The sequence below is a fragment of the Lepidochelys olivacea genome, assembly GCF_965140295.1.
Source record: "Lepidochelys olivacea isolate rLepOli2 genome assembly, chromosome: 3".
Taxonomy (NCBI): Eukaryota; Metazoa; Chordata; order Testudines; family Cheloniidae; genus Lepidochelys; species Lepidochelys olivacea.
Genome location: NC_140413.1, coordinates 83,539,149 through 83,565,075, shown reverse-complemented (window position 1 = coordinate 83,565,075; position 25,927 = coordinate 83,539,149). Strand labels below are relative to the sequence as shown.

At 38.1% G+C, this 25,927-nt stretch overlaps 1 protein-coding gene across 1 annotated transcript in view; it reads right to left on the bottom strand.

The window, feature by feature from the left end:
- AFG1L (AFG1 like ATPase) overlaps positions 1-25,927 on the bottom strand; it is a 136,366-nt gene that overhangs the window by 31,803 nt on the left and 78,636 nt on the right. The window contains exon 8 of the mRNA XM_084624792.1: positions 6,371-6,453. Within this exon, the coding sequence (XP_084480918.1) occupies positions 6,371-6,453 (83 nt within the window). The remainder of the gene's footprint in view (positions 1-6,370; positions 6,454-25,927) is intronic.

Here is a 25,927-nt window from a genome sequence, read left to right as displayed (position 1 = left end):
ATTATTCTTTCGTTTACTGTGCCTTAAGCACTTTAACTACAATTAACATTGAAACTAATTAAAATCAACTGAATTAATTTCCAAGAGGAAATTTAACTACAAATAATGTTGTAGGTTTACAACACAAAGCTGTTCAGCATTTCTGGGGTAGAGGTGAGTGGCTGTGGGGAAACAAAACCCCACATTGTTTTAAACTGCATCATGAAGTATAAAGTCAGTCTGAAGTGCTAGGAATGTTATATTTTTCAGTGACACCTTCTGCAAGTGCCATTTCAAACAGTAACACTTATAAAAACCAAATCTTCTAAACGGGAAGTTGTGTCAGCGTAACAGTATAACTTTCTTTAATTCGTATTAGACTCTCTCATTAATAGTATTATTCCAGTGGCACATTACTGCAATGAAATGACATTAGGAAGGAAGTAGTTCAATCAGAAACAAACCAGCAAAGGGATAAGAATATTAAAAATTATTACAAAATGTTTGACCTGAGGGCTACAATGAGCAGGAAGTGCATGAATACAGTTTTTTTAGGTAGATATTTCATTCCTAAAATTCCATACAATTCCTGAGAAGATTTGTGTTGGAAGCTGACAGTGAAACCAAGCAAGTTTACTTCGATCATCACTCTCATAACTTTGATTATTATATGCAGAGTCCATTTGAAGAGGAGTGGAATACAGTTTTATCCACATTTATTTGCATGTTTAAAATAATAGACTATGCAGATTACGAAGGAAGAAGAGGATTGTGTTTTATAAAATAATTCTAAGTGATAACACTATAGCCATATTATATAGGTGTCCTAATGATTGCCTTTACCAGAAAATTGAGTCATGTCAGAGCACACCTGAAGGAGTCATGTTTGATGTTAAACACAATTTCGCAGTCACTGTAGACAAGGACAAGCTGCGTTTAACATTGCAGTAGTTGGTCATGGTTAAACCCTGCTTGAAGCAATAGAAATGTAATTGTAGTAGGGCTGTCAAGTGATTAAAAAAATTAATTGCAATTAGTCACGCGATTAAAAAAATTAATAGTGGTTAATCGCACTGTTAACAATAATATAATACCATTTATTTAAATATTTTTGGATGTTTTCTACATTTTCAAACATATTGATTTCAATTACAACACAGAATACAAAGTGTACAGTGCTCACTTTATATTTATTTTTGATTACAAGTATTTGCACTGTAAAAAAACCAAAAGAAATAGTAGTTTTCAATTAACCTAATATAAGTACTGTAGTGCAATCTCTTTATCATGAAAGTTGAACTTAAAAATGAAGAATTATGTAAAAAAACCCAAAACCCTGCATTCAAAAATTAAACAATGTAAAAATTTAGAGCCTGCAAGTCCACTCGGTCCTACTTCTTATTCAGCCAATTGCTCAGACAAACAAGTTCGTTTACATTTGCAGGAGATAATGCTGCCCGCTTCTGGTTTACAATGTCACCTGAAAGTAAGAACAGGTGTTCACATGGCACTGTTGTAGCCGGTGTCCCAAGATATTTATATGCCAGATGCACTAACGATTCTTATGCCCTTTGATGCTTCAACCACCATTCTAGAGGACATGCGTCCATGCTGATGATGGGTTCTGCTCGATAACAGTCCAAAGCAGTGCGGACCCACGTATGTTCATTTTCATTATCTGAGTCAGATGCCACCAGCAGAAGGTTGATTTTCTTTTTTGGTGGTTCGGGTTCTGTAGTTTCCGCATTGAAGTGTTGCTCTTTTTAAGACTTCTGAAAGCATGCTCCACACCTCGTCCCTCTCAGATTTTGGAAGGCATTTCAGATTCTTAAATCTTGGGGTAAGTGCTATAGCTATCTTTAGAAATCTCATATTGGTACCTTTGCATTTTGTCAGATCTGCAGTGAAAGTGTTCTTAAAATGAACAACATGTGCTTGGTCATCATCCGAGACTGCTATAACATGAAATATATGGCAGAAGGCGGGTAAAACAGAGCGGGGGACATACAATTCTCTCCCGAGGTCAATCACAAATTTATTTAACACATTATTTTTTTAATGAGCGTCATCAGTATGGAAGCATATCCTTGGCCAAAGCATGAAGGGGCATACGAACATTTAGCATATCTGGCATGTAAATATCTTCCAATGCCGGCTACAAAAGTGCCATGCAAATGCCTGTTTTCACTTTCTGGTGACATTGTAAATAAGAAGAGGGCAGCATTATCTCCTGTAAATGTAAACAAACTTGTTTGTTTTAGCGATTGGCTGGACAAGAAGCAGGACTGAGTGGACTTGTAGGCTCTGAAGTTTTATATTGTTTTGTTTTTGAGTGCAGTTATGTAACAAAAAGAAATCTACATTTGTAAATTGCACTTTCAGATAAAGAGATTGCACTACAATACTTGTATGAGGTGAGCTGAAAAATACTATTTCTTTAGTTTATAATTTTTACAGTGCAAATATTTGTAATAAAAAAATACATGTTGATTTCAATTACAACACAGAATACAATATATATATAAAAATGTAGAAAAATATCCAAAATATTTAATAAATTTCAATTGGCATTCTATTGTTTAACAGTGCGATTAAACTGAGATTAATCGCAATTAACTTTTTTAATCGCAATTAATTTTTTGAGTTAATCTTGTGAAGTAACTGCAATTAGTCGACAGCCCTAAATTGTAGTAAATATTATAATACTAAATTGTTTATATGGTTGATAAACAATTAATAAACCAATTCATCATCTATCAGATGTATGAAGCTTTCAGTGGCATGCTAGTCACCATTTAACTTTTAAAACTTTTTCAGGTGGGCACTTAAAAGTCAATTTTTTCTATATGAAGCCTTAAAAGGAATTGCAGCTTTGTAAGTTTTGTAAATTACAGAACGGCAAACCTGATCTTTCTTTATAGTATCCTACTTCGTGCAAAAGAAGGTCCCTCAACTCCAAATTTCTGTAGCATTAGACAACACAGCCGCTCCCCATCAATAATTAGAAGATACAACCACTCCCCCAAAAATGTAACAGGGAATCTTAATCTTCATTTAAAAAAAAATAAAAATAAAAATGGAAGCTTCTAGTATTCAGTAGGATGATACTACCACTGAGGGCGGTGTCTTATTTTGGTATTTCAAGTGGGTGGACTTATTTTGTAGATAGAGCTTGGAAGATTACTACTACATTCCCCCGCCCCCCCACCCCCCGCCCATGCCTCCCCACAAAAATCTGACCTCCATTCTAAACACAGAGAAATTTCCATTTTTCAGGACACACACATACCCTGTTTATTTATCGAAATTAAAGTTGTGCTGATCATACTTATTAATAGACAGCAGGGTGTGAGGATGGTGGACAAGAATCAGTCAACAGGGGGTGGGGGGGGGCAGAAGGAGGGGCATGGCAGAGTTGGCAGCAAAATATTTCAGAGATCTGACAAAAAATGTCAATGCCAGCTCTTCAAAGACTGAAGGTCCTCGTGCATGTAAAAGAAATGTGTATTCCTATGGAGATGGTGAGAAAGAGAGGCAAAATGCATCCATCTCTCTGCTGGAGTTGCAAAGATTCTACTAATTTTTCTTTACTTCACATTACACTATTTCAGTGATTTTCAAACTTTTTTCTGGCGATCCAGTAGAGGAAAATTGTTGATGTTCGTGACCCAACAGAGCAGGGGATGCGGGGTTTGGGGAGGGCTCAGGGCCAGGCAGAGGGTTGAGTTCAGGGGTGAGGGCTGTGGGGTGAGGCCAGGAATGAGGGGTTCAGGATGTGGGAGGGGGCTCTGGGCTGGGGCAGGCGTATGGGAGGGGGTCAGGGCTCTGGGCTGGGGGTGCAGGCTCTGGGCTGGGGCCAGGTATGAGGGGTTTGGGGTGCAGAAGGGGGCTCAGGGTTTGGGGGGCTCAGGGCTGGGGTGCAGGAGGGGGTCAGGGCTCTGGGTTGGGGCTGGGGATGAGGGGTTTGGGGAGCAGAAAGGGGCTCTGGGTTTGGGGGGACTCAAGGCTAGGGTAGGGGATTGGGGCACGGGGTTGGGATGCAGGCTTACCTCGGGGGGGGGCTCCTGGTCAGCGATGCAGCCAGGGTGCAGAGGCAGGCTTCCTGCCTATCCTGGCACTGCAGAGCACGCTGCACCCCAGAAGCAGCCAGCAGCAGGTCCAGCTCCTCGGCGGAGGCGCGCAAGCAGCTCTGTGTGGCTCTTGCCCGCAGGCACCTCTCCCCGCCCCCAGCTCCCATTGGCCGTTTCCCGGCCAATGGGAGTGCGGAGCCCGTGCTCAGGGCTAGGGCAGTGCGTGGAGCCCAGTGGCCCACCCACCTAGGAGCCAGACCTGCTGCTGGCTGCTTCTGGGGCGCAGCGCGGTGTCGGAACAGGTAGGGACTAGCCTGCCTTAGCCCGGCAGCACTGTCGACAGGACTTTTAACTGCCCAGTTGACGGTGCTGACCAGAGCCTCTGTGACCCAGTACCTTACATTCCAAGACCCAGTACTGGGTTGTGACCCACAGTTTTAAAACCACTGCACTATCTTGTGGGTTCAGGAGGCAACCAGCATCCTTTTAGTGACGGAAAGCTGGATGGGACTACCTTCAGTCTCCATCACTATCACTTGGTCATAAGTTTTGCAACTAGTATCATGTACTAGAGCACTAAGCCTTGGGGCAGATGTGTATGTCCCAGTTATGGTCCTTTAAACTGGGAGCTGTAATTGCAGGTCAAATTCTTGTTCTTAATCATTTGGCTTACAGAAAACCGCATAAAGCTTTCTGCCTCTTAGGTGCGGAAGCAAACAAGACAGATCCAGGGTCAGGGCCCCGCGTGCCTCTTGGACAAAAAAGACTTGAGAGGGAAATAGGTGCAGGAAGCAAAGATCAGACGGGAAGAGTGTGGGGAGAGGCTGTGAAGACCTGGGGCAAGGGTTAGAACGAAACCCTGCTGGGTGATTATGACTGTTACAGTCCGTATTTCTAAATGAATATAGAAAAGCCCTGAGTAAAAAAACTGGAACTGGACAGTTTCCTGGAGCATGATTTCACCTTTTCCAGGTGGTATCTGGCCACTTGCTTCCATACTCCTTCCCACAGAGGCTAACTATGCCAGATCCACAGTCACAGCCTTTGAATAAAAGCTGGCTTTTGGTTTCTGGGCTCCCATAAGGTACAGTACAGTACCATTACGGATTCACCAAATGTTTGTTCATTAAGTATAAGGCCCAGATCCTGCAAAGATTTACACATGCACAGTGAAGTCAGTGAGACTACTCATAGGGATAAAGTTAAAAGGTGCCTAAATCTTTGAGGTATTGAGGCCTAAATAAGTACAATTTTGATCTAATAATTCCAAGAATAAAGAAAAGCACCATGTATTTAGAAAAAAGGAAAAACTTTCTAGTATTTAAATTCTCTTCCTCTACAATGCTTTTTAATAAAATGAATACTCAAGAGTAATTTCACTGTTGTAATTTTACTAACTAGTTCTTTCTACGTCTAGAGAAACAACTGTAACTCTTTAATTTTATTATGTGGTACAGGGACATTTAATTTCAAGAGGTCTGTCTCCCAGGCTGAAGCCCCTGAAGGTGCTCATAAACCTTTGTTACTGGAAACATGCTTTGCGACTACATTGTAATTACACCATGGGCAAGAAGATATTACAGCTATAAATCTCATTTAAAATAAATTTGTCTGCACCACTCTGGTTGCCACTGACCTAATGATAGACTTGCCTTAAAAGCGCGTTGGCAAAGACAAAAGTCTGTGATGCAAAGGTGTTCCAACATTTTGACTCAAAGAGAAGATGTTTCTATCAGGCAGATGTATCCACTTGTACTTATGGCTGTATTGTGTATCATTTAAATATTTTTATTATGTTCAAATACAGAGTAAATGCTAAAGTAAATTCATCGTGGTAAATACAAACAGATCATCTGTCAAAATAAGACTTTTTTTTTATACCCACACCCAACATTAAATGAATCCTTGTCAGAAGATTTCTATAAATACTTAATTACTTTAATACAATATGGATGTTCTTCTATTATAAGTGAATTGCACACTCTCCTACAAGAGGATATTCATTACTTTCTAACCATCTGTCACTTCAGTTCTCCAAACACCACACCTCCCCAAAAATCTAATTAGTTTTGATTCAGTTGCACATTGTAAATGAAGCTAGTGTGGATATTGAAAATGTAGTTTAATGAAGTTAACATTATGGTATAATGGAAGGCAGTCTGCTGTACAAAATGGATCAGAAGGCAAAGAAAGAAAAAAAAAGTCACACTCTTCTAATTGTATTATACATTTTTCCTCTCCTACTGAGTGAGAAGTTATTGGCTATTAAGAAAAAAAAAAGGGGTGGGGGGGGGCAAAAATCCCACAATAGTTCAACTTACAGGTAGTAAAGTTTCCCTGCTGCAGGAAGAACCCGTTTCCTATAATCTATTCCAGAATCAAGTTGGATTGTGCTGCAGTATTTCTACAGAAACAAAAGATAGCATGATTACTTTCCTCAGTTCTGGCATTAGGGAATGCAGGTTATAAAAATAAAACTAAAATACTGAAACCATACAAACACAACACAGTCAATCATACTCTGGAAAGAAAGAAGTACCCTACAACTACTTCTAATTTGTAGCAATCTTTATATTTTTTTAGTGCAACCAAGATTATAAAAATTCTTTAACTTGACTGAAACAGAAATACAGTTTTTAAAATCATCAACTAATTAGGTTTTGTTGGGAAAAGGACTGAAGCACAGAACACAAAGATTAAAATGCTCTCCCTAGACCAATTATTTTCTTCATGCCCAACTGATGTAAGTCATAATAAGGAACATATTTTTTTATTTTTAATAAACTATTATAACCTCTCCATTTCCATACTTGAACCATAATGTATTCATGATCGCTCACTGACCCTATTGTCATAATAACTATTCAAGCAGAAAGCATAGAACCAACAGTACCAGGTTGCATACTCTTTGGGTGAAATCCTGGCCCCATATAATTCAATAGCAACCCCCTCATTAACTTCAGTGGGGCCAGCATTTCACTCTTTGACGGGGACTATGTCTTTGGGGATGAGGGGATTGGGTTTTTTTAGGTTTTTTTTTAAGTGCCCAAAACACATTTGGGCACTGTACAACCAGCAACCACAACAGGAGCCTCAAGAGAAGAAAGGTCTTTAAGGGAAAAGTCTGAATAGATAAACTTGAATCAAGAAGATAAACAATAAAGCAGAATTTTTTTCAGACAGCTCAACAATATTAAGATTACCCTTCATTCCACAAATCCATACAGTACCAAACTCCATGAAATTGTTGTGGATCTCAGCTTTCCTCTGTATTAATAGATTATCTTTAACAGTCTTAGTAAAGATTTCATACTTTGTCTGACTGTTCGACTAGGTCTGATCATTGATCAAAATTACTTTAAGCAGATAACTAATACAATTCACAAGTGTCAAATCTAGTCTATAACAACTAGATAGCAGAATGAATAGGTTAAGGAAACCTTAGAATACCTTCACTATAAATCTAGGAACACTCTCTTTTTGATGAGTGTGATGCTTTCCTAGGAATTACTGATGAAACAAAAAGTTCACAGGAGGGGACTGTGATGATAGGGAATCTTGCTATCACTTTATAATTTTTCTTGGACATTGCTGAAGATTCTGTAGATCTAAAAGTATCAGTTGTATATTTTGATTTAGCCTTCTTCCTCCTTTTAGAAGACATAAGAGTAAAGGAAAAAAGTGAAAAGGGCACCCTAAAAGAACAAAATCCTAGGAAAGAGAATTATTAGAATTTTCCTGGGAAGGAAAATAAAAACCAACTCCGCCCCGCCCAAATCAAAACAGCAACAAACCTAACATAGATTAAATGGCCACAAAAGTAAAAAACAGAGTAACATTGTAATTGGAAAAAATACGCTCTGGAGATAGGCAGCAGCATGAACAAGCAAGTGAGGGATGTTTGAACTTCCCCTTAGCATCATCTGTATCTACTGGTAAGCAAGGCAAAGTAGCAGAGCCCCAGAATTTTACAGCAAGGCTGGTGTAGTCTGCTTTTCTTTGTCAGGAAGCCGTACTCAGCATTTCACTCGCTAGAGCTTTCTAGTTCAACAGAAATGGATCAACGAAAATGTAATTTTTTTTGTCAGCCAGAGAAACAAATTTTGGCAAGAGTTATCAGTGCTCTGAGGTCATATAGATCAGCTTTGGGTCTCTGATAATGCTTTGCACTGGTTTCTTTTATCTGGAAATAGTGATCCCTCACTCTCACAGATCTTGGGAGACAGGCCAGTTCTCGCTTGCAGACAGTCCCCCAGCCTGAAAGCAAATACTCACCAGCAACCACACACCATACAACAAAAACACTAACCCAGGAACCTATCCTTGCAACAAAGCCCATTGCCAACTCTGTCCACATATCTATTCAAGGGACACCATCATAGGACCTAATAACATCAGCCACACCATCAGAGGCTCGTTCACCTGCACATCTACCAATGTGATATATGCCATCATGTGCCAGCAATGCCCCACTGCCATGTACATTGGCCAAACTGGAAAAATCTCTACGCAAAAGAATAAACAAACACAAATCCCGTCAAGAATTATAACATTCACAAACCAGTTGGAGAACACTTCAACCTCCCTGGTCACTCAATTTCAGACCTAAAAGTCGCAATTCTCCAACAAAAAAACTTCAAAAACAGACTCCAACAAGAAACTGCAGAATTGGAATTAATTTGCAAACTGGACACCATTAAATTAGGCTTGAATAAAGACTGGGCGTGGATGGTTCATTACACAAAGTTAAAATTATTTCCCCATGATAATTTTCCCCTTACTATTACTCACACCTTCTTGTCAACTGTTTGAAATGGGCCATCCTGATTATCACTACAAAAGTTTTTTTTTCCTCCTGCTGATAATAGCCCACCTTAATTGATTAGTCTCATTACAGTTGGTATGGCAACACCCATTTTTTCATGTTCTCTGCGTGTGAGATATCTATATCTATCTATCTATCTATCTATCTTCCTACTCTATTTTCCACTGCATGCATCCGATGAAGTGGGTTTTAGCCCACGAAAGCTTATGACCAAATAAATTTGTTCGTCTCTAAGGTGCCACAAGTACTCCTCGTTTTTTTTGCTGATACAGACTAACATGGCTACCACTCTGAAACCTGTGGGTTTCTTGGAATTTTGCAGGAGATTATGGGAGTTTGACCTCATTTTCCACAATCACTTAGGGCTTTTAGGAGGCTTTTCAAAATCCTCCACTACTTCAGGGAGTTGTGGGATAGGTACCCAGAGGGCAGTGCAGCTGCAATGGAACAGAAGAGTTGGAGTATGGCTAAGGGGCAAAGTGCATCTGAAACACGATAGCTAGTTTGGTCACACTGCACTGTAGATACTTACAATGATGTTATCTCATTAGTTCAACTACCAATAGTTCTAATTTGCTAGGGAAGATGCTTTGCATACTTTCACTTTGCTGGTGAGGAATGGGGACCGATTACGCAGACTACTGTTATGAGCAGGGTGAAACCTTGTTACGGGTTGCGTTTAAACCTCCTTCAGAGTGATGTGTGAATGAATTCCCCATTGAAGGCAGATAAGGGCCCACATCTAAAACAAAGCCTCACAGAGTCTGCCCAGAAATAGCACTAGGTTTGGCTGGGTATTGTGATCAGACGTATGGGGGTGGGCGGCAGAACTGGGGAGAGAACACCCAGAAAACTAAAAGAAAGCCTGAAGGAGCAGCTGAAAACTCGATGGCTGACTTTGCAAGTGGTTTTTGTGTCAGGGTGCAGGCTGAAACGATTGCTCTTGAGCAAAAGCAGCTGCTTCCTGCTATTAGATTCTGTCTGCATCCAGAGACACAGGACTTTGTACATTCTTTTTAAATAAACAAATCCTGCATTATAAAAATACCGATCACCAATTTCTATTCCCAACTGGAACACCCACAGGGCCCCAAAAATTGAATACTGCACGGGTCAAAAAGGGGCAACACTACTGAGGTTGGCAGAAGTACGGTAGCATTTGTTGCTACTGCTATTCATAGCTTGTTTGGCTGATGGGGAGTTTACCATTGTGAAGAAGGTAGGAGTTTGTTTTAATCATCCCAGTGATTTAATCTGTATAGTGAAGGAGTTTATGGAGATGAGAATTGTGAATATACATATTATCAATAACAGCTACGAAGTACCTTTGTTGTGCTCAATTTGTGGTTGATTCACTCTTTTGCTGTATGTCTGCCTTGCCTCCTTTTGTTCATAGGTTAGAAATCTTTTTTAGAAGTGAATTGCTATATTGATATTAAATGTAAAATGATTGGTATAGGATCACACAAAATCTATTCTGAAAAATATCTGTATTAGAAACACAAACATGCAGACTAGCTGCAATATCGAAACAGGGTAACTTTAACCAGAAGGGCAACAGAATATGTACATATCAGGGACATGAAATATACATTTTGTGGGTTTCTATTTTCTTTGCTCTGCTCATGTGCAGGGGTGGAGAGCCACAGAATGGATTTAGGGGGATTGGAACGCAGGAGCAGTCCGATATGGAGCATTGTATTATATTGAGCAAGTGGTACAAGCACTGATTTAGGGGTCAGTTACTGGAATAGACACAATGTCTTCCTCTTTAGAAGCCTTTTGGTATTTATTAAATATTTCTCTTTGGAATGGCCATGACCTTGTTTCCGTGTCATGGCAGATATAGTTCATTGTAAGTTCTTTGTTGTCCTGCTTAAAGCTGTCCTGCCTTTCTAACAGTCCTGGTTTTTCATCTTCAAACCAGAGTAACTAGAATATTCATAGTCCTGTTTCATAATGCTCTTTGTATCCCTGGCCCAGGCATGCTTATTATTGTCCCAAAATTCATTGAATTGGACTTTAAAGCCAGCCTCTTACTGCCACCGCTTGCCAGAGTGATGCTATACTCGGCAAGGTGCTTCAACAGCTGGTTGTAGATGATCGTGTTCCCAACAGAGTTCAGCTGCAACAAAATCTCCTTACCTTTCTCTGTGGTCACCAGTGTCTGTATGTCTGCCACTGTCTTTTCTTTTTAAAAGTGAGATAGCTCAATGAGGCCCTAAAGCCTATTTGGCTAGGCACTGTATACAAATAACAAAAAGATGGCCCCTGCACCAAAGAGTTTATAATCTAGCTTGCAACATGCTCATAGGAAAGCTTTCTCTGAAACATGATTGCTGTTAATTAGATTGTAAGCTCTTTAGGGCAGAAACCATTTTTTCCTTATGCATGTGTGTATAGTACCTAGCATAATTGGACCCTGATCTAGGAGTGGGGCATCTAGCTGCTACCACCAAACAAATTAATAATATAAATAATAAATCACAAAGGAGTGGATCATTGGAGAGTAAATATGCAAGAAACTGATGCTGGCAAAAGTAGCACACAAATGAGCTCTGGTGTGTGCAGTATTTTTGCAAAGGAGACTAAAGAGATTTTCATTCCAGGTTTCTCTAATATAGGCATGGCCACTGTTGGAGAAGTTTAACAAATCCCAAGTTTTGTTTCCATATTTGTAAATTAGGAATAATTTTAATTTACCTACCTCACAGGAGTGTTGTGAGGTTACAGTTAATGTTTGCAAAGAGCTCTGTAAGGGGGAAATGCTGTAAGTGTTAAGTATTAGGAAATGTAACTGGTATGTATTGTAAAAAGAATGAAAATATGCACTAGAAATATTGTATAAATTCAAAATTGAGGGCTTTCAACACTTGAGATTTATAAAAGACGAAGATTGACATACATAAAAAAGGTAAACATTATGGAAGGGCTATTAGTATGTGCTTGTATGAAAAGATGTGTACTGTTCACAAGTACAAATAGTGAACATTATAGAATGTATATAAATGTATTGTGGCAGGTCTAGAAAAATGTCCTTTTCTCCCCCTTATAGATGCCTGTAAAGCTTTATTTATAAATTTGGGAACTGGAAAAAATGATAGTAAAATTTTACAAACTCTTCATGTTCTTAGATGCACTGTCACAGACTTCCCAGCCTTTTAAACTTAATCTTTTATTAACATTTTAAAAAAAGACTAATATGAACTATAGGTTTTAATTTCTCTCTCTTTGGATAACTAACTTCTCCATCTTCAGACTGATTAAACCCTACAAATGTGATTGCATTCTCATACTCACTAATCACCACCAAGAAATCCTAATCAGCAGCAAAAGAACTTTAACTGGAGTCCTCAGATTGTTAGTCCTTAATTGTTAAAGCCACAATCCTAACTATTGGTTTACATTTTTAAAATGGAGCTTTAAACTTTCAGATTTCATCTGCTTGTGCTAGACTTCTCTTATCTTTGTCCCTAAATAAAAACTTAGGGTCAAACCTAGAGTTAGCCTACTCAGGCCTTGTGCTGCTACCTTGGGTTTCCAGCAATTTCTCTGTGCAATGAAGGTATTTAAGGACTGTGACTTCTTACCCCATTCAATTCAAATGCATAAAATTAATCAGCCTTACAATTTATTTTGAACTGGTTTATGTATTTATGTATACAAAGGACAAATACAATTACAGTCTGAAAATGCAATTAGTAAGTTAAAAATAGAGAGTTATCATGTACTCATTACCATATAAGTGGGAGAAAAAGCTTCTGGTTCTGGAAGGAAAAAATGTGAAGCCTCAAAGCTCAAGTGGGGGTAGACAGCACTAAAGAAGAGGCCATAAAACTTAGAACGGCCAATGGGTTGGATTTTACACTTTGAATAGCTCTAATGCTGCGGTTAAAAGTTATTAAATGCACAATGGCTGTATAAATCATCATAGAAATGCAGGACTGGAAGGGACCTCGGTAAGTTATCGAGTCCAGTCCTCTGCAATGAAGAAGGACTAATTATTGTCTAAAGCTTGTCTGACAGGTGTTTATCTAACCTGTTCTATGATGGAGATTCCACAACCTCTCTAGGTAATCTGTTCCAGTGCTTAAGTACCCTTACAGTTAGGAAGTTTTTCCTAATGTCTAACCTCAATCTCCCTTGCTGTAATTTAAGCCCACTACTTCTTATCCTGTCCTCAGTGGTAAGGAGAACAATTTGTCATCCTCCTCTTTATAACAACCTTTTATGTACTTGAAGGCATCATGTCCCCCTCAGTCTGCTCTTCTCCATGCAAAACAATCCAATTTCCCCCCCCAATCTTTCCTCGTAGGTCATATTTTCTAGACTTTTAATATTTGTTGTTGCTCTCCCCTGGACTTTCTCCAGGTTGTCCACATCTTTCCTGAAGTGGTGTGCCTAGAACTGGACACAGTACTCCAGTTAAGACCTTATAAGTGCTGAGTAGAATGGAAGAATTACTTCTCATGTCTTGCTTACAACACTTTTGCAAATACATTTTTGACGCATATTTAGTTTGCGATCCACTATAACCCCCAAATCCTTTTCTGCAGTACTCCTTCCTATGCAGTCATTTCCCATTTTGTATTCATGCAATTGATTGTTCCTTCCTAAGTGGAGTACTTTGCATTTGTCCTTATTGAATTTCATCCTCTTTATTTCAGACCGCTTCTCCAGTTTGTCCAGAATTTTGAATTCTAATCATGTCCTCTAAAGCCCCGGCAACTCCTCCCATCTTGGTATTGTCTGCAAACTTTATAAATGTACTCTCGATGCCATTATCCAAATAATTTATGAAGACACTGAATAGAAATGGACCGAGGACACATTCCTCCAGGACCCCATTTGATATGCCTTTCAAGCTTGACTGTGAACCACTGATAACTACTCTCTGAGTACACTTTTCCAACCAGTTGTGAACTCTCCTTATAGTAGGCTTGTCAAGGCTATATTTCTCCAATTTGATTCTGAGCAGGTCATGTCAGATAGTATCAAAAACCTTACTAAGTCGAGATATATCACATCTACTTCTTCCCTCCTATCCACAAGGCCTGTTATCCTGTCAAAGAATGATATTAGGTTGGTTTGACATGATTTGTTCTTGACAAATCTACGTTGAGTGTTACTTATCACATTTCAGAGTAACAGCCGTGTTAGTCTGTATTTGCAAAAAGAAAAGGAGTACTTGTGGCACCTTAGAGACTAACCAATTTATTTGAGCATAAGCTTTCGTGAGCTACAGCTCACTGAATGAGCTGTAGCTCATGAAAGCTTATGCTCAAATAAATTGGTTAGTCTCTAAGGTGCCACAAGTACTCCTTTTCTTTTTACTTATCACATTATTTTCTTCTAGGTGCTTACAAACTGATTAATTGCTCCATTATCTTTCCGGGTGCCAAAGTTAAGCCAATTGATCTATAATTCCCTGTGTTATCCTTATTCTTTCTTTCATAAATAGGTATTATAGTTGCCCTTTTCCAGGCCTCTGGGATCAATCCTGTCCTCCACAAGTTCTCAGCAATAAGCACTAATGGCTCAAGGATCTTTTCAACCAGTTCCTTAAGTATTCTAGGATGTATTTCATCAGGCCCTGCCAACTTGAAGACATTTAACTTCTTGTCTAAGTAATTCTTAACTTGTTCTTTCCTTATTTTAGTTTCAGTTCCTACCCCATTTACATTTATGTTCACTATATTAATCCTCCAATCACTGCTAACGTTTTTGGTGAAAATAAACAAAAAAGGTTTAACATTTTGGCCACAGCTGCATTTTCTGTTATTGTCTTTCCCTGCCTCATTGAGTAATGGGCCTACCCTGTCCTTGGTCTTCCTCTTGCTTCTCATTTGTAAAATGTTTTCTTGTTAAATAAATCTTGTAAAATAAATATTCCTTCCTTTAAACTCTTGTATTATTTATTTGCTATTGCATTCATGTTCGGATACAAGGCCGTTTTTAAATGTTGTCATGATACTAATATATAGTATCTTGATACTAATATATAGTATCATGATACTAATATATAGTATCATGATACTAATATATAGTATCTTGGACTAGATGACCTCCTGAGGTCCCTTCCAACCCTGATATTCTATAGCACAAAAGTCTGGTAAATAGAGGGACAAAGATTTTTAAGAAGCTCAAATGAAGGTCAAATAAAGTTAATGTATTAACCTGGCAGTCCCCCAAGTAAAATTCCCCTAAGTCGCATTAACATATATGAAACCAAAATAGGTATATTATTAATAGTAAATATTTATATTATGCTTGTACCCAAAGACCTTTCTGGGATTGGGGCTCAATTGTACTGGGCACTATACAAAGAGAAGAGAAAATTCTGTCCTGGATGACTTATCCTCTAAAGAGACAAACAGACAAAGAATAGAGGATGGCTACAGAATATACAAACAAATGAATTTGAAGAACTGGCCCAAGCCAGTATTGCTGCTTTTATTTATTTGGGGGTGCAGTAGGGAGTAAAGCAGCAGGGAAAAGAAAGAAGAACAGAGGGGCAATTGTAGTTCATTGTCTGCCTAGCCATTGCCAGCAGATAAAGTTTTGCAGGCACCACAGCAGAGGATAGTCTTAAGCTTGGACTTGGAGGAGGAGGATGTAGTAGTAGTTGTATGGATTTTATTAGGGAGTTTTCCCCATGTAAGGGTCACCATGAGAGAAAGCATGGAGGTATTTGAGCAGCTGATTAATGGGTAGTAAAGCCAAGAGTTAAAATCGTGAGAAGTTACTAAATCAGATAGCAGCTGAGATGATGGGTTCAGAGTGACAAGCCAGAAAGTTTATTTTACTACATTTGAGGAGAATGAGGTTGCCTTAGTTAAGGTCAGAAAGAAGGAGGTGGTAGCATCACAACATGAAATGAGGATTCATGAGAACAAGACTTTTGGCTGAGCAGATAGACAGGAAAGGTCAGATTGATTAGGATACACAGGCAAATGAACGACAGACACCGGGATGGATTTAAGCGGCAGGGTGCAACTTTATTAAATTAACACTGGGAAGAGGTGCTACACATCCACCTCTGTTCTCATGTATCAGACATTTAACTAATCCAGTGCATGGTTACAGGGCTCCCATCATGTAACTAATAATTTAGGATAGCCCCTGATTGGCCTAGCCCTAGGACTCAGATCGCTTCTCAGTCCTCTCACCCTCAATCCACATGCGGAGGGGAGAGGGTTTACCAAGGAGGGACCTCAGTCCATGAAGACTTCAGGTCTTCCCTTCTCCTGTAGGTTCACCAGTGAAATCCTTGGTCTCATTTGCTTCTGAGAGTTAGTTTTTTTAGCTTTTATTCACATTGGACACCAAACACAAGTTGCGACAAGCTAAACAGTCTTACCATTCCTAATATTAAACATTCAAGACCTATTCCATTCAACCCAATCATGCCTCAACAATACTGTGAGGTAGGTGAAAAACTCCACCAGATCTCAGACAGTCTGATCCACTGTGAAAATCTACTTCCTGATCCTAAAACAGGCCAGCCAAATCCTGAAAAACACAAATCTTACACAACAACTAAAAGGAGAACAGGGGCAGCTAAATGGGGTTTGAGGCTCTTCAAAAGCCCAGACGGAGTTTAAATACACTGGGCAGGTTGGAGGAGAGGATAATGGCCAATCAGCACACCCAGTCCCCAAAGCCTGGCTAATGGGAGATGCAGGACCCGAGAATAAGTGGCCAGCTCCTGCCTCCCCACTCTCTTTCAGGGACTGTGCCTCAGTCCTACTGGTCTGATCAACAGACCCTGTGTTCATTTAAGGGGGATGGAATGGCAAGATTTAGTCATAGTAAGACCATGCAGTCAAACTGGGGACTTATCTCTGCTTTATCTACTTATTGAAGGGATCCAGATTACATTTTGCACAAGTATTAAGAACATAAGAATGGCCATACTGGGTCAGATCAAAGGTCCATCCAGCCCCGTATCCTGTCTTTTGACAATGGCCAATGCCAGGTGCCCCAGAGGGAATGAACTGAATAGTTAATCATCAAGTGATCCATCCCCTGTTGCCCATTCCCAGCTTCTGGCAAACAGAGGCTAGGGACGCCATCCCTGCCCATCCTGGCTAATAGCCATTGATGGATCTATCCTCCATGAACTTAGCTAGTTCTTTTTTTAACCCTGTTATAGTCTTGGCCTTCACAACATCCTCTGGCAAGGAGTTCCACAGGTTGACAGTGCATTGTGAAAAAATACTTCCTTTTGTTCGTTTTAAACGTGCTGCCTATTAATTTCATTTGGTGACCCCTAGTTCTTGTGTTATGAGAAGGAGTAAATAACACTTCCTTATTTACTTTCTCCACACCAGTCATGATTTTATAGACCTCTATCATATCCTCCCATAGTTGTCTCTTTTCCAAGATGAAAAGTCCCAGTCTTATTAATCTCTCCTCATATGGAAGCCATTCCATACTTCTAATAATTTTTGTTGCCCTTTTCTGAAACTTTTCCAATTCCAATATATCTTTTTTGAGATGAGGTGACCACATCTGCACGCAATATTCAAGATGTGGACTCAGCATGGATTTATACAGAGGCAATATGATATTTTCTGTCTTATTTTCTATCCCTTTCTTAATGATTCCCAGCATTCTGTTAGGTTTTTTGACCTCCGCTGCACATTGAGTGGATGTTTTCAGAGAACTATCCATAATGACTCCAAGATCACTTTCTTGAGTGATAACACCTAATTTAGACCTCATCATTTTATGTATATACTTGGGATGTTTTCCAATGTGCATTACTTTGCATGAATCAACATTGAATTTCATCTGCCATATTGCTGCCCAGTCATCCAGTTTTCTGGAATCTGTTTGTAGCTCTTTGCAGTCTGCCTGGGACTTAACTATCTTGAGTATTTTTGTATCATCTGCAAATTTTGCCAACTCACTGTTTATCCCTTTTTCCAGATCATTTATGAATATATTGAATAAGACTGGTCCCAGTTCAGACCCCTAGGGGACACCACTATTTACCTCTCTCCATTCTGAAAACTGACCATTTATTCCTACCCTTTGTTTTCTACCTTTTAACCAGTTACCAATCCATGAGAGCACCTTCCCTCTTATCCCATGACAGCTTACTTTTCTTAAGAGCCTTTGGTGAGGGACCTTGTCAAAGTCTTTCTGAAAATCTAAGTACACTACATTCCATGGATCCCCCTTGTCCACATGCCTGTTGACCCCTCAAAGAATTCTAGTAGATTGGTGAGGCAAGATTTCCCTTTACAATAACCACGTAGACTCTTCCCCAACAAATTATGTTAATCTATGTGTCTAACAATTTTGTTTTTCACTATAGTTTCAACCAGTTTCCCTGGTACTGAAGTCAGGCTTACCGGCCTGAAATTGCCAGGATCACCTCTGGAGCCCTTTTTAAAAATTGGCGTGACATTAGCCATGCTCCAGTCATTTGGTACAGAAGCTGATTTAAATGATAGGTTACAAACTAGTTAGTAGTTCTGCAATTTCACATTTGAGTTCCTTCAGAACTCTTGGGTGAATATCATCTGGTCCTGGTGACTTATTACTATTTAGTTTATCAATTTGTTCCAAAAACTCCTCTAATGACACCTCCATCTGGGACAGTTCCTCAGATTTGTCACTTAAAAAGAATGGCTCAGGTTTGGGAATCTCCCTCACATCCTCAGCTGTGAAGACCGATGCAAAGAATTCATTTGGTATCTCCGTAATGGCCTTATCGTCCTTGAGTGTTCCTTTAGCATCTTGATCGTTCAGTGGCCCCACTGGTTGTTTAGCAGGCTTCCTGCTTCTGATGTACTTAAGAAAAAAAATTGCTATTACTTTTCGAGTCTTTGGATAGCTGTTCTTCAAATTCTTTTTTGGCCTTCCTAATTATATTTTTACACTTAATTTGCCAGGGTTTATGCTCCTTTCTATTTTCCTCACTAGGATGTAACTTCTACTTTTTAAAGGATGCCTTTTTGTCTCTCACTGCTTCTTTTACTTTGTTGTTTAGCCACGATGGCACTTCTTTGGTTCTCTTACCATGTTTTTTAATTTGGGATATACATTTAAGTTGAGCCTCTATTATGGTGCCTTTAAATAGTTTCCATGTAGCTTGCAGGGATATTACTTTTGGCACTGTACCTTTTAATTTCTGTTCAACTAACTTCCTCATTTTTGTGTAGTTCCCCTTTCTGAAATTAAATGCTACCATGTTGGGCTGCTGTGGTGTTTTCCCCGCCACAGGAATGTTAAATTTAATTATATTATGGTAACTATTACCAAGCGGTCCAGCTATATTCACTTCTTGAATGAGATTCTGTGCTCCACTTAGAACTAAATCAAGAATTTCCTCTCCTCTTGTGGGTTCCAGGACTAGCTGCTCCAAGAAGCAGTCATTTAAGGTGTCAAGAAACTTTATCTCTGCATCCCACCCTAAGGTCGCATGTACACAGTCAATATGGGGATAGTTGAAATCCCCCATTATTATTGAGTTTTTTATTTTTATAGCCTCTCTAATCTCCCTGAGCATTTCACAGTCACTATCACCATCCTGGTCAGGTGGTCGGTATTCTATCCCTACTGCTATATTCTTATTATGAAGTACATTCTATTGAACAAGCCAAAATCTCGAAGCATTTAAAAGTTACTTTTTTGAAAATTTTCTCTAGATTTTAACATTTTTTCTACTTTAGAATTGTTCAAACTTAAACCACTCAACTATCCATACTTATACATCTTAATGCAGGGGTAGGCAACCTGCGGCATGTGTGCCAAAGGCGGCATGCGAGCTAATTTTCAGTGGCACTCACACTGCCCGGGTTCTGGGCACCGGTCCGGGGGGCTCTGCGTTTTAATTTAATTTTAAATGAAGCTTCTTAAACATTTTAAAAACTTTAAACTTTACTTTACACACAACAATAGTTTAGTTATATATTAAAGACTTATAGAAAGAGACCTTCTAAAAATGTTAAAATGTATTACTGGAATGCAAAACCTTAAATTAGAGTGAATAAATGAAGACATGGCACACCACTTCGGAAAGGTTGCCGACCCCGTCTTAATGTCTACAGTATCAAGTAGGATGAACTGAAAGAGACTTCATACATAATAAAGGAATTATTTAAATGCAGGTTTTATATCAGCTATCCTATATTGCCACAGTGCCCAGTGCACATATATAAAATATATATATACATGTGCACCTGGTTTCAGGTCAACTCTCCTCTTACTGTAATATCTACTCTACACATGTGCAGCAGGTTTCAGGTTCACTCTCCCTTTACCGTAACATTTGGGCTATGTCCACAGAACTGGTTTTACATCAACTCTCTCTTTATCATAATGCCAAGACTATACAATTGTAGCTGGCTGCACATCAGCATTCTCCGGAATGCATGGACTATACATACACACAACTCTCCCATTACTGATCTACACACAGCTGGTTTCAGATCTCGTCTCTTTTACCAGTATAGCAGCACCATACACATACTGACAGTTTTACATCAGCCACTCACACTAAAACACCTCACAATAAAGTGTTAAAACTTTTAAAAAATATTATGCACATTTCAAGCAAAATTAACAAAATCATTTCCCCCCCTCCCCAAAAACAGAGGGAAAGCCAAACAAATAACAGCATTAACACGTTAAGGTTCCTGGACTCCATTCATAAAAACACAATCATTAAAAATAAGGAACTCCTGAGTTTAGGTTCTCTTTCAAAATTTAAGAGAAACTTCCATAAATACTCACCATTTCAAAAACAAAGCATAGCAACTTTTAACTCTGACCATGTTCACAAAAATTTTGTATGTTGCACTTATTATCAAAACAGATTCATATGGGCAAGTTATTGTATAGCACACATATGCCTTTAGGGTAGAAAATGAGCTTTAAAATATAACTTTTATAACAATGCAAGACAGAAATTATTACATTAGTAAATTGTTTATGAGTAAGATAATCTATTGTTTGGCAGACATGCGGTTACGTGTTAAAACATCAACATTAGAATATGTTTCCAGCTACAGATTTCAGATATCTAGTCACTGTGACATTTTAAAAGAACTAAAGAATGATTTATGAAAACCTCAACTACAACTTAAGCACAAAACCCCCCAACCCAACATGAATGGATATGCTGCATTATATGTTCTCTATGAAAATTTGTGAATGATACAGTGTTTCTTGAATTACATAGCATCAGGGTGTTTAAATATTGAAATGCATCAGCTATTAATATCTTGTCCTATCTCCAATTACTACAGTAATCCAATCAACATTCTCTCTCAAAGCCATTTGATAACACTTTTTAAGAGCAAAAATGTGTACATATATAAATTGACAGTGTATTCAGGGTCTTGTGGTACACAATCTGTTCTACATAATTCTTGTTAGAATCATAGAATCAGCAGGTTAGAAGGGACCCCAAAGGTCATCTAGTCTAACCCCCTGCCAAGATGCAGGATTTGTTGTGTCTAAACCATCCAAGACAGGTGGCTATATTATTTTTTAAAAACTCAAATAAAAGCACCTGTGAAGTATAGATAGAGAAGAGATTACATTGCTATCTTGTATAAATTGTGGAGAATTAATTGTGTAGATGTGTGCTATGAAATATTTTGTATAGAATATTTACTGAACTGTAATCTGTGATTTAATATTTTATTAAATAATGCGTGTGTACGGCAATATGAGATTGCCAGAGTTGAAGATGCTTTTTTGTTTTTATTTTTACCTACATGTGCAATACATGAAAGATAAAGTGATTTTTAAATATTGAGAAGATATATACATATGCATATACGCACATAACTATTAGCTTTATAGAAAAACACACTTTGATGAACCTGTGCAAAAAAATAAAATGGTAAGTGTGGTTTTAAACAAGAGATTACAGGGATAATGACACCACCTTTGTAAAGTGTTTTGAGATCTACTGATGAAAACCCCTATATAGGAGACAGATTTTTATTATTTATTATTATTATTATTAACCAGCAAGGATGGCAAAGTACATAAGCTAAGGTCCCAATCCTGCAAAATTTATGCACATGCTTAACTTTAAGCTTCAACTGGACTATTTACATGTATAAAGTTAAGCACATGTATATGTGTTTGCAGCACCAGGGGCTAAAGAGTATAAGTTACCATCACTGTTCTGAACTACTCCAATATGTCCTAAATTGTGAGTATCTTAGGGATGGGGAATCATAAGAAATGGGAAATAAAAAAAAGAAATGTTTTAAAGAACCTGGTACTGTTCCTACTATTGTGTAAAATAACCAGAGTTACATTCTAAATTTCAAGTTAACTAATATGAAGTCATGGTATTTTGTTTCATGGCAATCACTTTTTCTGCTACTATTCCACTAGGATGCAGTTGTATGGATAGAGTGCACTCTCTTTTACAGCACCATTAGAGAACAAAATTCCATACAATCAGTTGCTTCTGCCAACTAACTTGGCAGAAACCTGCTTTCACAAATACATCTGATGGCAAGGACTGCTTCATACTACTGAAGTGAGCTAAGATTAAGATCTTTTCTCCTGTTCTCAGACTCATAATGCTATATAATCAGCTATTACACTTACACATACATACACCATAATGAATTTTAAAAAGAAATATATATGAACACCAACTGTTTATAACCAAGGGCAAGCTGAGCCTGAGAAGTGCAATTCCAACAGAATTTTCTCAATGAAAGGATCAACAACTACTGTTTTAGACTTCAATCTTCCCTTTTCAAGTATATCCTCTCTAGCTAACTCCTTCACGTTACATGACGTCCAAACAAGTATCCAACAGTAACAAGACTGCACAACTGATTTAGACTTCCCTGGCTATTCATGACGACTGAAAATCCCTCCTTCCGTCAAATTATCCAACAACAAGAATTTTCATTAATCATTCTCCTCCCCACCAAGGGATAAAAAACACTCTCCCTTATGATGGAATGCATAAACGTATTGTGGGTGTCTTCCATCACTATTACAAAAAACAGTAGTTTTACTTTTCTTGGCCACAGTCTGTTATCTTTTCTGGTTTCCTTGGTATTTTCATTAATTGACCCATATCAAGTGTCTAATTAAAAGCAAGAGTTTTATTTGAGGGTTTTAAAATTCTTAACTGAGGGATATCAGAAAAAGGCTAACAGACACTTCTCCTTCTGAAGAACACCACTGGAATGGAAATCATTCCAAATAATTCATAACTATAGTAAAACAATAATACTTTCTTAAGTAGGCACATAGTATGTTTAACGAACACATTTGTTTTCTGAGCCACCATATATGATTAACATTAGACTAGTTACAATGGATGGTCTTGAAGTTTTCAGCTAATGCCAATCACCATCTTATTTCAGGATTTAGAGTTAGTCAAGCAGGCCTTATGATTTATAAGACCTGCTCCTCCAGCTGTTTGAAGTTAGGTGGGGCAAATTGGACCAGAAGTTAACTCCATCCCTTGTCCTGTTAAGAGAGAGAGAGAGAGAGAGAGAGAGAGAGGGTATGCTGGCAGTATACTGGTTTCTCTCTGGGCCAGCTTCTGAAGGAGATAGAACTAGGCCATGAGTTACACAACATGTATGGGATGCAGGACCCTGAGAAGCAATGGTTACTTGCATTGCTTATACTTAAGGTTAGTCCTGTTAAACGAATATACAGCATTTTCAGCGCTCCTAATACTCTGCTGTCTAGACTCCTAAGAATTTAAATTTACAACAACAAAAGCAGGAAAGAGGAATCGTCAGGTATTTCATGGCATAAAAAACTTGATCAAAGTCTTGTTCGATATGCACTCAGTTTTCGTCTTCATGTTCAGATGCTATTGAAACAGTAGACTTAAAAGAAATAATGTCAATGAATCCTCCCAAGCACTATACATGACCTCTGGGGTAATTAGCAATCATTCAAAAGCAACAAGACTAAAATGTTCTATTCTTTATTACTGTCAGCTCTTATCTTGATCAGCATTTTAATAAAGATGGTTCGTTTCTAAGACAGTTTCATGAATCAGTCATAATTACATTCTGACATGCAGTGAATAGTAAAGCAAAACTAAATATCACTTCATCAACCTTTCTAACCTTTATGCAAGTATTAACTGTAAATAATTTTTACACAATCCTACAACAGAAAATCTGCATATTTCTTAGCTTTGTACATATTCTACCCTAAGTGAATTTCCTGTGACCTATACCTGAAAAACACAATCAGCCATAATTATTTAGTCTTGTGAGATATTCAGGTGTTGCCTTTCACAGCTCAAATCAACTTCAAGTACAAAAGACTACTTGTAATGTATAATGGCACAATGCTTCAAAAGGGTTAAATGAAATGCTACTTTCTTCACAGGGTTTTTCCTATTATTTTTCAATAACTGTGGAATGATACAACATTGCAGGTTACTACAGTGGTGCTAGAAGCATCATTCCTAATACAACTTTAAAAACACTAGAAAAAATAAACTTTGTGGACAATTTTCAAAATGTTACCTTGGTCAGATTTTGCATTTTAAATAATACAAAAACAATTGGACTGAGTTGTTGTAGTTAAGACTGATCATGTATGACAAATGCAATTCTTATTTATGATATTTTAAAATTGTTATTCTAAATAGACAACAAAAATCTAGGCAGTTACGTGTTGACAAACAGAATTTGTAATATGGGTCTTCTTACACTTGTGATAGAAACATTTTCTCTTTAATCTGAGTAGTTTAACAGGAAAATCATTGAGATTAAATCTATGGAATTACACAGATTTACATCAGTTTAGGGTGTGGCCCTATAATTTTAGTGATTAAAAATAAACACTTCTAGCTACTGCAGGAGAACACACAATTCATTTTAGAATCTTGCTACAAATGATTTTAAACCCTGTCTATAAATGTCTATAAATACAGTATCCAGTAAATAATTAAATTTCAAACAATGGGAAATGGGTGTAACATATAAGATTCTGATGTTCACTATGATGTATAATATTTCAGATCTTGAAACTAAACAAAATGTTTTTTATATGTGGGAGGGGGAATGGGGCATGTGGCTGGGCACAAAATGTCTTACTTTTTCCAGCCTTTTGAAAGAGGGAGAAGAAGGATAAAGAACAAGCTGTGTGCAACAGAAACAACACTAAATTAAACAGCTCTATTTCACCTTACTCTTTTGAAGGTCACCCTGTCTCCGAGTATACATCATAAATCTTACATGTTGCTTTAAACCTACATATATTTTGTGTATGTGCATACATACACCACCCCAACTATTGTTATTACTAATGGTTCTTAACAGTCTTTAAATAATAAGCAGTGGTTTGCTGAAAGACAGAACCCTAGCAATATCTCATACTAGATTAGAAGTGTAATAATTTACAAAATTAATTCCTGGTATAATTCTGTATACTTTAATGAAGTTACACTAACGATAAAGTTGGCTCACCATGTTATGATTTTTTTTATTTTTTAAATTCTCATTTTATTTCTTTCCCTAGTATTAGCCTTTGCTCTTGCAAGAGCTGCTGGCACGGAGGGGGGGGAAAGGAGTGTTGATTTAAGAAACTAGATTTCCCAGAATAAAAAAAATGCGATTAAGATCTAAACAAAGGCTAAAGATGGCTTACGCTTAGCTCTGATGAGGTCCACTACCTCATTACCCACAGCTGAAAACTTCTGATGCATTTTGTTTCAAGAGAATCCAAAAGTCCTTGCTGTAAAGCAGACTGGGGGGTGCAGAGTCCATTCACTCTTTCTGTATCACAACCATTATGTAAGAAGTATAAAACACTGCCTTTATGCTGCCAAACCACAATGACTCTTCTTACATCAAAGCATTTTCACCAGTAGGGTTTTTTCTTCTAAATTTATTCAAGCCAAGGGCAGGGAGACAACAATTCATACAGACTAATTACACCTAATTATCTATTCCTTTTTTCCCCCACCAACTTCGGCCAGTGTTATTTGCTATCTGGGTTTCTCACAACCTCCCCTTGCCCTGTCCATCCAGCTCAACAGTGAAGTCTTTGAAGAAAACAGTTGTGGCTTTTTACAATT